General features: G+C 30.9%; 2 protein-coding genes across 2 annotated transcripts in view; one reads left to right on the top strand and one right to left on the bottom strand.

The window, feature by feature from the left end:
• Nucleotides 1-9,278: 9,278 nt before the first annotated feature.
• LOC106112034 (ribosome production factor 2 homolog) lies at nucleotides 9,279-11,339 on the bottom strand. The gene is made up of 5 exons (XM_013294266.1): nucleotides 11,221-11,339; nucleotides 10,931-11,146; nucleotides 10,506-10,779; nucleotides 10,083-10,224; nucleotides 9,279-9,570 (listed from the first exon to the last, which is right to left on the bottom strand). Exons 1-5 carry the CDS (start codon nucleotides 11,241-11,243, stop codon nucleotides 9,299-9,301), a joined length of 927 nt encoding a protein of 308 aa, XP_013149720.1. The 5' UTR covers nucleotides 11,244-11,339; the 3' UTR covers nucleotides 9,279-9,298.
• A 3,129-nt stretch (nucleotides 11,340-14,468) lies between these two features.
• Nucleotides 14,469-16,541, top strand: part of LOC106112031 (organic cation transporter protein-like) — an 8,367-nt gene continuing 6,294 nt past the window's right edge. The window contains exon 1 of the mRNA XM_013294263.1: nucleotides 14,469-14,619. Within this exon, the coding sequence (XP_013149717.1) occupies nucleotide 14,619 (1 nt within the window). The 5' untranslated portion in view covers nucleotides 14,469-14,618. The remainder of the gene's footprint in view (nucleotides 14,620-16,541) is intronic.

Below are 16,541 nucleotides of genomic sequence, written 5' to 3' on the forward strand. Positions count from 1 at the left end.
CAATCGCTACTAAATTTTTATTTAAAACAAAAACATCCTCATTTCAAAACATATCTGATTTATAAAAACTTGTGTGTTTATGACAAATTTTCTTTATAAGGATAAAAGTAATAAATTGCACGCAACTTAATATATGGTGAAGAAGGATTTGGTAAAAGATTACGTTCGTGCAAACAGTTAGGTAATAGGAGTCAATTATAATTTAAGTGCGTTTTTAAGATAATGGTACTTCCCCGCAATAAATTCTAATGCTTGAAAACTTTCTTTGCCATAGCTTTGTTACCATATATGTAATTAAGTGAGGTTTTGTTTTAATTATGTTATGATTATGCTTGATATTTTCCTTATCCATCCCTTATCTTGTTGTCTTATCAGGTGGTACTCCTACTGTGTCCAATCAATTATCTAGGCAACGTCCCTCCAAGGAGGGAGTTCCTCCCCCCAGTCTCTCTTAGGGAAACCCATACCAGTCAATGCAAACTAATAACTAAGAAACGTTCAAAATGGTTTACATTTGGTTGACGAAACTTCAAATATTTACACATTCCTGCACGTATGACTTTCTTCGGAAGTATATACTGGCCTACAATTATATTAAAACACAAAGTAAAAAATATATTATCTTAGCAGTTCATTGACTTGAATGGTATTAAAGTTGATGAAAGAAATTCCGGTGATCAAATATTCGAACGTAAAAACAATAAAAAATCCTTGTCAATTTGTTTCCGCGTATTAACAAAAAAACCGGTAGTTCAACGGACATACTGAGTCGTGTCGCATTGCAATTCACGATCTAATATTTATTACATTAATCGGTCTGACACAAGATATAGGACGTGGGAGAATTGGATAATTATGTTACAAATAAAACGTTAAAGTAAACTTGATTTATTGTATCAACATGAATATTTATCAATAGATCCAATTACATAAAATAATTTTTCGGTATTACAAAAAAAAGCAACTCGAAGTAACAATTCATAGAATTGGGCTTGCATAGCAATTTTCAAGTCAAAAGGCAAAGCATTATAACAACTAATATAGTGAAACATACATTAAAAGAACAAGAAAGAACGGACTACGAAAAAACGGAAAAAAAAACTAATAAAAATCAAATATTATAAATTTGCAGACATAAATGGCACATGATAATAATTTTAATATGAGGTACTTGTCACCAATGTTACCTGAGAAACCCACGAAAGTTGTTTTGGGATTTCCTAATAAAAGCTGGTTTCAAAGACCGAAAACAAACTTGCGGTGTTCCAAACTACAATATGTTATGTATTGCGGCAAAAATTATTATCAAACGAATATCTTGTATCACAAAAGCAATGGAAATCCCCTATACTCTATACGTACAAAATTGTAGGTAAAGGAAATCAACTCGTATCATTTAATTGTTAGAGGATTTAGATTTTTTTTTTAATTTTCCTTGCCATATGGAAAAATCCGTAGCTTTACTTTGTGATATACAGGGACGTGAAATGGCGCCATTTATACTTCTGATCGTTCATCAAACAGGCAATGGACAAAACTTTTTTCCTTATATGTCTCCTATAAATATATTATACCTACATACGTACTCTGTCCTGTATCAAGATTCAGACTTTGTAAATACCGTAACTTCCTATCTCGCAGAGTCGCGTTGTGAAATACTTAGTTCTCAACGTTACAATTTAGTGGCCTAAAATTAAATGCTGGTGACGTATCTGCAGAATGTCTATTATTCCGCTTTTCGTTTGCCACCTTTCTCCATATTCCTGTCCTTTACTCATAAGCGTTACAAGGGGAGTGTACCAATATATGGTTCTTGGCATACGACAAAAGGCTAAAATGATTTCACATCATATGTATCTTTTATGTGATCGTGCTAATGCTATTAAAATACTACAAAATGATAAAAATAATCTTTTTATCTGACTTGAGCTTTAATCTACTCAAATTACACTAACCTGTTTTATCTTGAATCTTACTAATCTTACTAATATTATAAATGCGAAAGTTTAGATGGATGGATGGATGGATGTTTGTTAGCGTTTGTAGCCTAAACGGCTGAACGGATCTCCATGAAATTTGGCACAGGTTTAGAGCATAGTCTGGAAGAACACATAGGCTACTTTTTATCCCGGGAATAGTTACGGTTCCCGTGGGATTCATTAATTTAGTTTTTTAATGTTTACTCGATCATTCTGCAACGGTTCAACATATCTTATTGAAATTTGACACAGATAGAAAACAAAGTCTGGAGTATACATGAAATAAGCTTCATCTCAGAGAAATGTCCGGTTCCCGAGGGATACGGAGCTTTTTGTAATTTATATAGTTCGTATGTTTTCTAATACCACGTGGACGAAGTCGCGGGCAACAGCTCGTATATTATAATTTTCTTTGAGCTATATTGTGACTTTAAAACATGTTTTGTTTCTTGAACGAACCAATTATAGACTTATTATTCGTCGATAAAAACATACTTGAAACGTGATAATTGTTTTCTATGTTTCTATAACACACATCTAAACATGTAATTACTGCGATTAGTAATATTCCCGTAGATACACAAGTTTAATTAAACCATAGATAATTGTTTAATAAATCGATTTGTATATGAATATGATTTAAAACAAATGTTTACAAACAGTGCACAAACGCAGGAACATGCATATTTATATCTTGAATAGTGATTGAACAAATTTTGTTTAACAAGACCACCAAGCAAGTGACGTTTCATCATCTCCCAGTCCTTATCCTACACCCATAGGAAAACAGCTAATCGTCCTCCAGGTTAATCTATCTTCCGTCATCTCAGTCACATGTCTCTTTTCACGTAATCCATCCACCACTTTCTAGACCTACTTCTTCCGGTGTGCCCCTCCATACTCATACCATTTATCGGTCAAAATTCATATTCGATCCGATCTGAGATAGAATATGAAACTGATGAGTACATTTAATTTCAATAATTGTAATGTAATTATAATGCCATTTGCATGCGGCTTAAAGGCGGAAGTTTTTTTATCAACGTGAGATAAAATGAGACACTTATCGTCTCAATCAGTATTTTATTAGAACTAGTCATAATAATAATTGATTATACTGTAATCCTGTCTATCTTAATTAACTATTACACTACTGTATTGCAGAAAATCTTTATTTACATCTTATTTTAATATTAACAGTCGAATGCGAATGTTTGGATGAGTTATTTGTAACAGGTAACTTTGAAACAGCTTCTGACATGCGTAATCGAGTCTACGCATGCCAGTTACATCGCCACAAGCTGAACAATTTTGGATGAATTTTGGGTAGACAATTTTATCATTCCTGTGGGAGACTAGCGATGCATTAAATATGTAGTTGTAACTAAAAAAAATTGTTTATTACTTAAGATCCTCGTTGTTGGTTTGTATTACAAAATGTTACATATCGTATATAAAAGTAACATTTAACATAATAAACAATGCGGAAACATAACGATCGAAGGGTTCCGATAGCTGAGTTCAGTTCAAGTTGATCAGGAAATTAATTTTCTAAGTGAAACAAAGTTAGTTAAAAACTAACCTAAGTTAAACACGTGTAGAATTATAACTTTTTACTTGTATTATTTGATTTACACTGGGGTTAATGACCAACCAAAGTTATTAATAGGAGATTATTCATTTCTTTATATCTCAACGTTTTCTAGTTGTTAGTGATGTTAACATATTTATAGAAACTCGTAATGTACATAAAATGGTTAACATTCTTGCCTATGAACAAACAAACGCCAAACGGTACAAGATTGAGAATTTCAATTACTGGAACAAATAAGCTTTTAAGACGTGTTTAAGTTGGTTTAATGATATCGTTCGTCTATATAAGAATAATTGACTTAAACTAGGCTTATAAATTGTCTTTTCCCGTTTTGTATACTCTAGTCAAGAATATGCTGATTAATCTTGACTATTTCTTCCGGTGTTTATCAAAATGGCCTAAACAAGGCAGGATGTAATTTAAGATGTTAGTATCGATGTTAATAAACTCGACCTTGAAATCTTTAACCTGAAATTACACACATTGAGACCGGACGAAGGTTAAGTGTCAAATTAACAAATATGTGACGAAACCCGAAAATGTTTTATTAAGTCACATTTCAAACGCTACATTTAAGGCGAGCTTGATTCAGTAATAGACTGTCAGACCCTTCGGGAGTAAGATAAGGTAGGAGAGGTAAGAGTCAGAACATTTCCTTATGTATACCACAAATACTAATATACTTAAATTGTCGATAGTTTACATCCGGACATGTCAACTAAACCTAGTGGTTAGTTGCGTTAACAATATACTATGATGAATGTCTTTGAACGTCCAGAATACGTATAAACAATACACAACATGATATTAAACCAGTTATTAACGACTGCACGTGAACAGATAATGACTATAAGAAATACATTAACTTAATCTAGGTTGGCCCAGCCTACACACTGATATTACCATTGAAAAGAATTCTAACTTATTTTAGTTGAACACTAGCTATTCCCGTGCAACTTCATCCGCGTGGAATTATAAAAACTTTATTTTATTGTTTACATTTGTCAAATTCTCAATAGCAAATGTCAAAATGACAGACAAACCTTAGCAATCTTTCTTTCTTGATGTTGGCAGCAACTTATAGTCTCTTTCCGACATTAGGGTCTTTATTCAAAATATTTACCCCTAAGTTTAACGGCGTGAAAATATATAGCCCAAAGCGTGACGTAAGTGTAGGGCTTTTTATTTAAAAAAAAAGTTATTCGAAAATATCCTGTGATTGCTGACATCTTAGGCAACAAAGAAGTGTGTGTTTACGCTTTATTATAATAGTATAGATTAATCGGTTTTTACTTAAAGTTGAACAAAAAGGAATGTCAATTGTAACTTGCTATGGTCGATCTAAACACGAATAGTGGGTTGAAACTCGTTGTGTTAATACAAAAAACTTTAACGATCCTTTTTTATATTTTAGATCGTAAAATTAAACTGTACATATGGAGTTATTAATCGAGTAAGATATAATCGGTTCAGCAATTTAGGCTGTAGACAGTCCTATAAGATTACATATAAATCATAAACCCACATACATAAAAACTATAGCGGGAAAACATTAGCTTCCTAAGTCATTTAGATAAAAGCACCACATTATATAATAAAACGTACTATTAAAGAACAGTTTATTATACTAGAAAAGATTTTCAAGGAATAATTATAGCAAACGTAACTTCCTTTTACCTATATGTAACTTATTTCAAGCAAATGTGTAAGATTCTTAGTATTTTTTGGGTTCAAACAATAATTTTAGAAATAGCTTATCTTCTAGTCAAGGTTTTTCACTTAAATTAGAAGGAAATCGCCTTCAGAACAATATTAACGGATATCATAACACCTACACTACACTATACAATTTATTTTTAAAAATTAAGGAAGTAATGATTAGGTGTGTGATATATCGTAAATACACTACCGCTCAAAAGTCAACATCTGCATTTTGTTTATGTTCCAAAAAATACGGTTTAAAAAGACTAATAAGTTTCATTGTTTAAAGCTACAAAATACCTACAGCACAATCGTAAATACATTACTGGCACTTGCCAACTCCTAGTCATAAGGTCAGATGGGATGTATTTTACTAAATTGTCAAATGCTACTAGCGCTAATGCACATGCTTGCTGGCGGAAGTAGTCTCCATAAGTAACGAAGGTATGAAACGAGTGAGGTGAAGCCAAAATTAACCAAATATAGAGAAATTAAATTAGAGCTAGGATACTTTGAGCTGCGTGTTTTATTTTATTTTTTAGTTTACTAAACCGTTCTTTAGATAAGAAATAGTTTCAACTATGTAGTTGTAAATTACACCTATCAATTAATAGATGTAATTGCTTCAATCAAAGTATTTATAACAAGAAATCCATTAGGCATCTAAGTGTAATGCAAATTGAAGTTATGAAACTAAGTAAACAGTTAGTAATTTATTATTTTATTTATAATCTTAGGAAAAATGTATAAAACCATTAAGAAAATAATTTTGAATATTAAAATTATAATTAAATTAAAAGTTAACTGTCAATAAATTATGGTTTTACATAAAATTAAATTGTCACAATGAAAAAAGTACTTACTAAACGATTTACAAACGTTAAAGCTTCATACAGCCATAAAATGTCCTTGTCCAGAACCGAACGGTGTCAACTAATAAAATTTAACGTTTGTTCGACCACATAACAATATTAATTCTAATAGACTATAAAAAAACGATAAAAATAACCAGCTATATTTTCCAATTGCCACAACCTCTTCTTCCTCAGGCGACGCCCAAGCCATCCGTACTTTCTTTATTCTTCCTCTCTTCTTAATTTTGTTTGACTTCTTCGTAATGTCCATTTTACTTTCTCATACATTGTCCACATGATAAATCTTCAACAGGTTTAAATTACTAAAATAAATTTCGTCGCATAGCATTGACGCATTTCGCGCGGAATATGTTAAGGTAAACGCTTGTCGCGTCATTGAAAAGCTGTCGGGGACAAACCTCTTTCCGAGAACACCGTCTACAGCCTATAGAAACTATATAGCATCTCTGCTTCGGTGTTAAAAACTGAATTAAATCAATCCAACTATCTTCATAAATTTAACCATTTACAAAGAAATCTTTTTCCTCGTCATAATAAACGCAATGTTATGGTTTATTTTAAATATTTTTCTATTTCATTGTCAACTTTCTCATCACTTTTCTAAAGCACAGAGTTTTTTGTCGATAATTAACTATTCGTGACTGCAATCTTTAACCCTTAACCATAAACAAACTACAATTTACGCTAAAGCTTAAAAAAATGTCCTAGCAAAATAATATTAACTACTCTTATTTCTTACTTTAACTCACAATGTTCACTGTTCACAAAATAACTATAAAACTCACATATTATAATATCTGCCTTGTTTACATAATTAACTTTAAATCAAAACGTAAGTCATTCACGTTATAAAAAAATCACCTACACAACATCTGCGCATGTTAAATTTTAAAACAAATAAATAATATGGAATTGTGTCAACTTCACATTGTATAGTTACTTCGTTCATTAGCCTTTGCGAATAATTAAAATTATTAGCTAGCCGGTTTCTTGCAACCCTTTATTGTTACAGATGTTTAAGATTCTATTAATTTAATGCAGAATTATGATTCGTTGCGGCATTAAATCACTTCCTTATGTTTGTTTATGTCTTTTATTTACTTTCCATACTTTTCCAATTAAAGAGAACATTGGCACATATACATAGTCATGACTCTCACATTATTTTAGACATAACAGAAATTTTTGAGTCATAAACACTAAAGGAATGATACTTCAAATATTCGTTGTAAATTAGTTGTCATATTATAGTTTGAGATAAGTCGATCCTTATAGAATGTAACGACAGGTCAATGAAATAGAACCTACATTTTAAAATGTGATATAACGATTCGTAATTTATACACAACTTTCCCGCACGAGACATCTGCTTGCTTGCATGGTTTTTCCATTACGATGCACAAGGAAGGATAAAATTGGATTTAAAGATTAACTATAATATGATACAATTGGGTATTTGTATTTCTCGTAACTAAGGCACGAGAAACTTGATTGTTTCATTCGTTATTTAAAGAAACTATTATCAATATAATCAGGAAAACCACGTAAACGAACGGACTATTTATTAAGGGAAATTGGTACTTTTCCTTCTTTTACATCAGTGGGTCATGCTCACCAGTAAACTCTGCCTACCCCTCTACTTCATGGGTTTAAATTCTTATTTGTTGTATACTCATGTTGCGTCATAATTTAGAACTGCTCAATTCGGTACAAAGAGGTCGTCGATATTATGTTCACAAATATTCAATTTAGAGCCGCTGCCGGATTTCCTTATGCACCCAAGGATTAGAAAGTACAAATCTAAGGCCCTTTTAATTTGTACACCGGCAATTGTAATGTAAAAATAAAAATGCATGCAACCTAACCTAGCATCCTTGTAGACTATTATATTAATAGATTGTAATTAAATACACAAAATCGATACGATTCCCTACCTTGAACAGAAATATCATGGGATATCGCAGAACTAATCAATCATGACATCAACGTAACAAGTTATTGTTTATTTTAAAAGTATAATCTAGGCTGCTTGTTGTCCGTTGTCAATGCCAACGATTAGAAAGAGTCTGTGTAGTTAGTCCTTAATTTACAAAACAATCTACCGGAAGATGTACCTATATCTATCCACAACAAAGGGTAGCGACCTAACAGGGAAAATATAGAATTTCAAAAAAACAAGTAAAATCCTAAATGAAGATAGCTAACACATCTCCTACATTAAAACATAAGCGCTATATTTAGAAACGCCAAAAGACACGGACTTCGCGGTCATGGGTTCGAATCCTTCCATTAGATTAATATCTTGAACTATATCCCAGCTAAAGATTAAACCTTGGTTCGGGAATGGTTAAAAGATTAGAAAACTATTTTAATAATGTATTAATATTTTACGTAAAAAGATATTTTACTTAATCCAATTTTATTGGTTCAAGTTCAATGTAATTCTGACCAAATAAATATCAAAGATTAATATAAAGATGCTGCTTATCGTTAAAATTAGCATATTACGTATTTGTACTTCATTAAATATTCAACACTCGCGTCTTTCCATCGTACACGTATGGTTTTTCCTTAATACTTTTTTAAAAATATCCCTGGGTTTTGTCGGTTTACGAAATGCATGTATTAGCGTAACCAATCATTATAATATTGGAAATGGAAAATCCATGGACTAGCCAATATTATTTAATAATCTCGCAGATAGTCAATACTATTTAGTATGAATCCTTTTTCAATGCGTTAATTCTTTAGTAATTGATAATTAGGTTTTAATAAAGTCATTACTTTTTTACTCCATTTTGTTAGGCAAATAATTTAGAACAATAGTATTTTATTATACTGTACACTAAACTCCCAAGTTATTACTGCCCTGATCGACGAATATTTTTTAGTTTGCCAATACTGCACTCAATTTAACTTTGGTATTCTTATATTAAAAAATGTCTATGGAAACAGAAATCTTACTTAAAAAGTATTTCAAACATCTACATTACAATGTACAGGACATATTCTGTTTACTAACAGGTATATGAGAGGTGTTATGATTGTTCACAGGTGACCTACACACCACACTAAAAGTATTAAATTTCTATAAAATTGTACATTCACATTGTAAGAAATTAAACAACATTTTCATTAAATATCATTTATTAAGCCGTAGTCTGCTTTCTTGCTAACTTTTTCTTACGTAACATTTGCTTCTTTTCTTCTGGTGTTTTCTTAAGACCTTTCATTTTACGTGTCTGCAGTCGCGCGACGTCCTGCTTCATCATGTGAATGCGACCTAACTTTGTACCAAACGCATCCTTCGATATATTCTTCTTTGTGAGTGGTTTCACTTCACGAGGTATCTTACAGGATTCCTTATAAAGATCGTCTGACGCCAACTTAGTTCGTCTCAATTTAAAGTCTATTGAAGGACCTATAATAATATGTAATGTTAGAATTCTGTATTCGGTAAATTAAACCATCATTGGCATAGTAATAGTAATGATTGCTGCCATCATGCCTTGTGTTCTGCACATATTATATTGGTTCGCTACATTCAGCAGGGAACATATAGTTTAAATTTCTTGGCCAGGGTTAATACAGGTTTATTTTTATTCCCCCGCACTACTTGTTACATTGAATACCGTCTCTAATATGGTAGAAAACAGGGCTTGTGGAGAGGTGTGTGGAAGAAATGTCTAGGTAACTATGTCCACTATACTGCCCTTGTTTATAATAATCCTCTGATGCATGCATAGACTAAGGGTAAGTTGTGCCGTGGGACCCGAACCAGTTGTGTTCGGCACAATTAGACTTAACCTAGACAACTGGCTGGTGATACAATAGTAATATAATAATATAATAATAGTATACAATGAGTACCATATGTAGATAGTAATGTAATTGTAACAAAACACATTAAATTACTTAAAACCTTGGTATTACCTATTTCCTCCAGTTCAATTCTAGGTGTTCTCTGACCACTTTTCTTTAGCAGGATTTTGTATGATCTCAAATAAATTGAACCATTATCGGTGGCAGTAAAACTTAAAGCATGCTCCAGCCCTTGCAGTCTTATACTTTCTACCTGAAAATTAGTTATAAACATTTTAAGACTTAAAAGTTCAATATACAAATGTTAAGAAAAAGTTATTTTCATGAAATATGTACTATAAATAAAAATAGTAGATGCATGCATTTAATTCTATGTGAATTTTATTAATTTATTAACATATTCGGCATTTCTCTTTGACTTTACAATGTAATTACAGAACAGAAATATAGTTGTAGCAGATAAAATAGATTTACTTGAAATTCATTACATATGACAATTAACTCATTGCACAAATAAATTAAACTAATACACACCTTTTCTCTGTGGAAAAAGTCAATAAACAATGATTTTAATCTTTTTAAATCTTGATTTAATTCCCATGCTGGACCGTTGAAAATCAAGCAGGGCTTTAGTCCAGCCAGCACTTTCATATTACGAAACTCAGACATGGCTTTAAACTTATCAGCCCCCAGTTCTATCATATCTAAAATGCCATAATTAAATGTTCTTCCTAGTATTATGTTATGTGGGCGCTTCTTGCTATGTGATCCAACACCAAACAATGCCGCTTCTTTTTTGTAACACAACCTGTAATTTAATTACAGAATATTTTGAACATTGTCAAGATATACAAAGAGCTAAATGTTTACAAGAAACTTATGTGTCCCTATTTAAACATTAAAAAAAACATTGAGATATTAAAACAAATGAGATATTTCTAATACAATAGACAACTCACTTCTCAATAAGGCTAGCGTCTTCGAAGGGTACGAAGTCATTTTTACGGCTTAAAAATGCGGCGTCTGGCTTTTTCAAATCATATACATCTTTTAATAGTTTCCTTGTTCTATCAGACGGATTACGACCTTGTAGAAAAATACATTGCTTAGGTCCTTCAATAGGCTTTGGTTCTCTGGCAAGTAAAACTTTTTTGCCTTTGCGCGTTGTAGGTTTTCTGAAAGTTACGTTGAAAATTACATTAATTACATAAATAACACTTTTAAATGTAATGAATGTAACAAATATTACTTTATACGTTGAATAACTGCCATTTGAGAAAAGTTAACGACAAAAGAAATGATTTAATGTTATTAAATTCAACACGTGTGTAACACATTGATGTTCAATGTTGTCAATGTCATTTGTCACTGTCACTTCCTGTCTGTCTGTCACAAATAACATTAGAACACGTTTAATGTTGCCAGAAAAAAAATGTCATGAATTTAAGAATAAAACTTTTTAATTTTGTCAATTTCCGAAAATAATTAAAAAAAATGCAAAAATAATGAACAAGTACATAAATATACCAACTAAAAAGTCTTAATAGTGGTATCATAAGTTTTTGATAATTAAATAACCTCTACACTTATGAGAGATATGAAATTCACTTGGGTTCTTTTTTTATTTTATAAAAACCAGCCAAAAAGAGGTTTATACTATTTAAGTAAATATTGTATAAACCAAAATTTTTTAAATTATTTTATCAGCATATTAAGCAACGATTATGATAAACCTTCAACCTTGATTTTAGTTGGTTTTAGTATCGTCCTAGTTTTTAAATGGTCATACTTCTTCAAAGCTGCAGCGATTCAAATCAAGACAACCAAAACAACGCTTTCATTGCAAAGTTGTCGTATTGTTTATTTATCTAACTCAAATTGTAGTCGGTTGGACGAAATATACCTATTTGTGTAGTGGGATTTTTAATCTCTATTGACCTTTGATTTCTTCTGTCTGACCCAAATATTTGATAAACTATTTTGTTTTAGGTAATAATAAACAAAATCTATTTCCATAACTTCCTATTTTTATTATCAAGTAATATATTTATTCGGTCTAAAATAACTAGTGTTTGACGAAAGAAACACATTTAATACTTTTAGTTTCTATATTCATAAAGATACGTTCATGTTCAGCAGTTACGTCATTAATTTAAAGCTTTCGCCAATATCTAATAACTAAGATTAATAGAGATATTTAATGTTTATGTATCTGATTTACTATCATTTACCTGTCGCTAGGTAATGTTAGTTAATCAAGGAAATCACATTAAGGAAAACGTCTGTAATTTATTTACAAACTAGGAACGTACATAGGTAGATTAGACAAACCAGTTTCATAAATTCGTTTAACGCATTTAATGCTGTTCTGGTAACTAGCGACTTGTGAAACAAGTTGTGCAGACACATCTTCGATTTGACATTCACAAAAATCAGTAGAGGGTCAAGCTAAAATTATGCTGGCCAAATCCGGTTGTGATTTATCGCAAAACATAAAATTGCATGCGATCTTACGCAAGTTTAGCCCTAAAATGGTCTTTGGTGTGTGGGTTTTTTTTTGAGGCAAGATCCTAAACAGTTCCACAGATTAGTGGGAGGCATATCATTGACCATCAGGTGAATGCCCTGAACGATCGTACTTTAAAGTAAAAAAGGGGCAAAACGCAGCATTTTACCTTGTAGGCTTATATTTAAAGCATTTAATGAGTTTCTCTTAATTTTTTTATCCAAAATTAATCAGTTACTTATAGATAACCTTATATTTTACGGTATACGTTAATTCCCACAATTAACTGCCACGTGAGAAGATGCGGCGGAGCGGAAACCAACAACAGACATGAGTCGACGTAAATTCACAAACGGAAATTTGATATGGATTGACGCAAAGATACCGAGCCATTAGCCTCCTGCCACTGCTACTGCGGAATACTTTGCTAATAACTACAAAAACATCTAGAAATTACTGTTTAATGGTTACATTTACTTCTAATAATATTATAGTGATTTCACGAATTGCAACAAAACGAAAAAAAAATTCTGTCGTTGGTAGTATCAATAATGTTCGAGACAAAAATGTTACATGATCTGGTGGCATCTCGACACTTTGTAAACAATTCCGATGAAAATGTGATGCAATCTAACGACAGCCATGTATGGAATTTAACGTTTGTCTGTTTACAATTTTTGGGTGTTCATTTGGAATGGAAAACATACATTATTCGCGCAAAATTACTCTGTGCAAACAAGAAAACTTTAATGAAAAGTTAGGCAGAGCAGAACAATCTTGTATTTTAATACCATTTACGTTTTTAATTCAATTGATCACGGAAAATCAGTAAACAGAAAACATTTAAACTAAACATTGAGTAATTCTAAAAGCACATTCGATCAGATTAAATTGGTAACTGGTATCTAAACTTGTTTTAATCAGCTTTGGGGAATTACCTGCCAATATTGCAATATTTAAACGCAGTATTAGGGTGAGGTTAAGTATTTAATGTTGCGTTCATTATAAGTAAGTTATCTATATAAACTTTTGGTATTTTTAAAGGATAAACAATTAATCTTGCAAATGCAGTAAGTCGCCAAATTTTTTAATATCAAGTGAGATCGTTCATTTTCATCTTTTAGGTTTTTAAGATAATAAAATATTATTATCCGCCTAATAAAAAAGCTTTTCGCTAGATTGCACCTTTTTTCTTAGCGTATGCGTATTTTATGCCCCGAGTAGTTTTGTTTTACTGTTTTGTTTTTCTACGAAAAAAAATCATATTAAATGAAACATACATAAAATACCACTTCCTTTTGTTAACAATTGTGTGGATTACTGGCTTATTATGAACTAAATTAAGTAACTACATTGAAAATTATTTCGGGAATAAAATATAATAAATTGTTGTAAGTTTTTATCGTGTTACAACAACAATAACAAAAACATATCGAATTTAGAGAATCCCAAGAAAAAACGGCTTCCTAACGTGTTGTACAGTTGAGAAGAAACATCATTTAATTATATTTCAGTAACAACACAAAAAATATAAAATACACTGCGTGTTTTAAACTGGTTAAATTTTATATAAAAACATACAGACGAATTAAGAACCTCCTTCTTTTGAAGTCAGTTAAAAAAATGATGAATCTTATTTCGATGTTTGATTCGTGCATCTTTTAAGCAATTTGTAACTACGTTTCTTTAACGTTGGTATTATTATATACGATCCGATAAAAATATAAACGATAAAAGAGAATTTAGATTGTTTTGTTATTTCCAAATACGTGAAGATGTGGTCTTGTGAAAAAAAAAAACTGTATTTAGTATTTTGTATGTTTTATTTTTAAAGAAACTTTTATGACACAATGCTTTTTGACTTCTAATTTTACGTAGCATTCCAAAGCATACCGAGTTCATCTGACATAAATGATAGCGCATGCGTCAATAGAATTAGTATTTTTTTAATTTCTTATACATTTGTTACAACTTGTAATGAGAATGTACGTCAAAATGTAGCTTCAATATATAGTGTAGTCGGTGGTGTGTGCGGTTACAACGTGCTCGAGCGCAGCGGAACACGCTGCGGCGCATGTATCGCCCATTTCAATTATTATTGTGTGAATTAAATTGACGAAATTCATAACGGATAACCCAAAAGTAAGTATAAAACCTGATTTTTTTATGTTCTTTTAGATAATTTTAATTGTATTAATTATGTGATTCTACTTTTTGCTTATATTTACGAGTAATTACCCACATTAAGAGTATTTTTTGTGACTAACTTCGTGAAATCGGACTCAGGATTTTTTTATTTAATTAAGCATAGCACTATACGATCTCTCATGTTCGTTAGATAGGTTTTTCATGTCTGAAACTTACGAGGTTTGTCTGAGGTACTAATATTACACTTTTTATTGAAAATACTAATTACACAATTGTGATTTCATTAAAGATAAAAACAATTATTCATATTAACCGGATCATTCTGGTCTGCGACTGTTAAAACATCGCCATATAATCTCATAAGGAAAGAATTATGATTCAAGAATATTCAAATATTGTTTTTATTCCATAGACTAAAACAAAAAAAACGGTATAATTAATAACGATAAAACATCAACCGGAACAGTAAACAATCAATTTGTAACACGTATTTTTAATAATAATTAAATACATATAGATATGAGATGATTCTAAGAGTCAGGGTTGTACTACTCAGGTCAGGAAATGTATGTTTACTCGTATACTGCGGCGAGGTAATTTCCGCACTTGCTTATCGACGATTTGCAATTTAAAAACCTTGAATGGCAACCACTTTCATACACACCCTTTTAGTGCAATAACTTAGAACATATTGAATGTTGTACCTTATCATCTCAACCATGTAAAACTACTTAAGTCTGCAATTCTCAGTCGTCTTATGTTGTCATAGTCACATGTATGTTTCTCATTATAAATCTTCGATAAGGAACTCCCCCTATGGCCAAATTGGTAAGAATATATTTTAAACTGTAAAGTTTCAAGATGTTTACAAAATTTCGTAGAAATAAATCGAACTGATACCCTATAAAATGTAAACCAAATGAGTTTTGTGCTTATCAAAGGTAAATTTCCGATCTATTTCTATTTAATTTCAAGCTAACATAAATATTAAAACCACAATTGCATTAAAACTGTCTTCAATAATCAACAACGCACACACGCAATCAATAGAGCCAATCATTTAAAAAAAAAACATAATATGGGTGTTGCAAACAATCACAACATTTCGTCACTTTGACTGTTTTATCGTAATTTTACTTGATATAAATTATTAAATATTTACCATTGCTATTAAAACTAACCTAAACATTAGTTTTATTATTATTTTGATCACATGAAACTAATTGTGAATAACCTTGACATATTTTAATTCTAATGAATATATATTTTTTTGATGTAGAATAAATTATTCAGACTTCTAATTAATGTTACGTGATAACGTAAATACTTTGCATAGATGTACATGCACAAATACATTTAAAGTCGATTCCTGTATCAAACTATTATACTTAAGTAATTTCTTAAATACGAAAAAACCGGGTATTGAATAAGGATTCAAAATCCGAATTCGATACAAAAATAAACGGTAAAAAATATCAAATTAAATAAAATTAGTACAATTTTTTTTCTCAAATACCTATTTTGTATTTTATTTCATGGCTCGGAATTTGAAATATATCCGATTTTTTTTTTCACTTTAAAGGAGAGTAACCGAAAGTAATTACGTATAAGAGGATTTGCGTATTTTACAATGATTACGATGCATTAGAGCATTTTACATTCAAATAACATTTTTCTGTATTTAAAACAATTATTAAAGCAAAAACATATAATACATTTTTGTCGGAGTTAATGACCACACATTTTTTCCCAGTCTTAAGGGCACTTTGTCTTCTTTTATCGTAAATTAAAGATTAAACCTAGGTAAAAAAGTTAATAATTTACTAATTTACATTTAATATTAGAATCTCTGGATGAAAATGTTAAGCTTAATGACATTGAGATTTATAACCTATTACCTATCGCCGAAGAGACCG

This window comes from Papilio polytes, unplaced genomic scaffold (genome assembly GCF_000836215.1).
Source record: "Papilio polytes unplaced genomic scaffold, Ppol_1.0 DF824135.1, whole genome shotgun sequence".
Lineage (NCBI taxonomy): Eukaryota > Metazoa > Arthropoda > Insecta > Lepidoptera > Papilionidae > Papilio > Papilio polytes.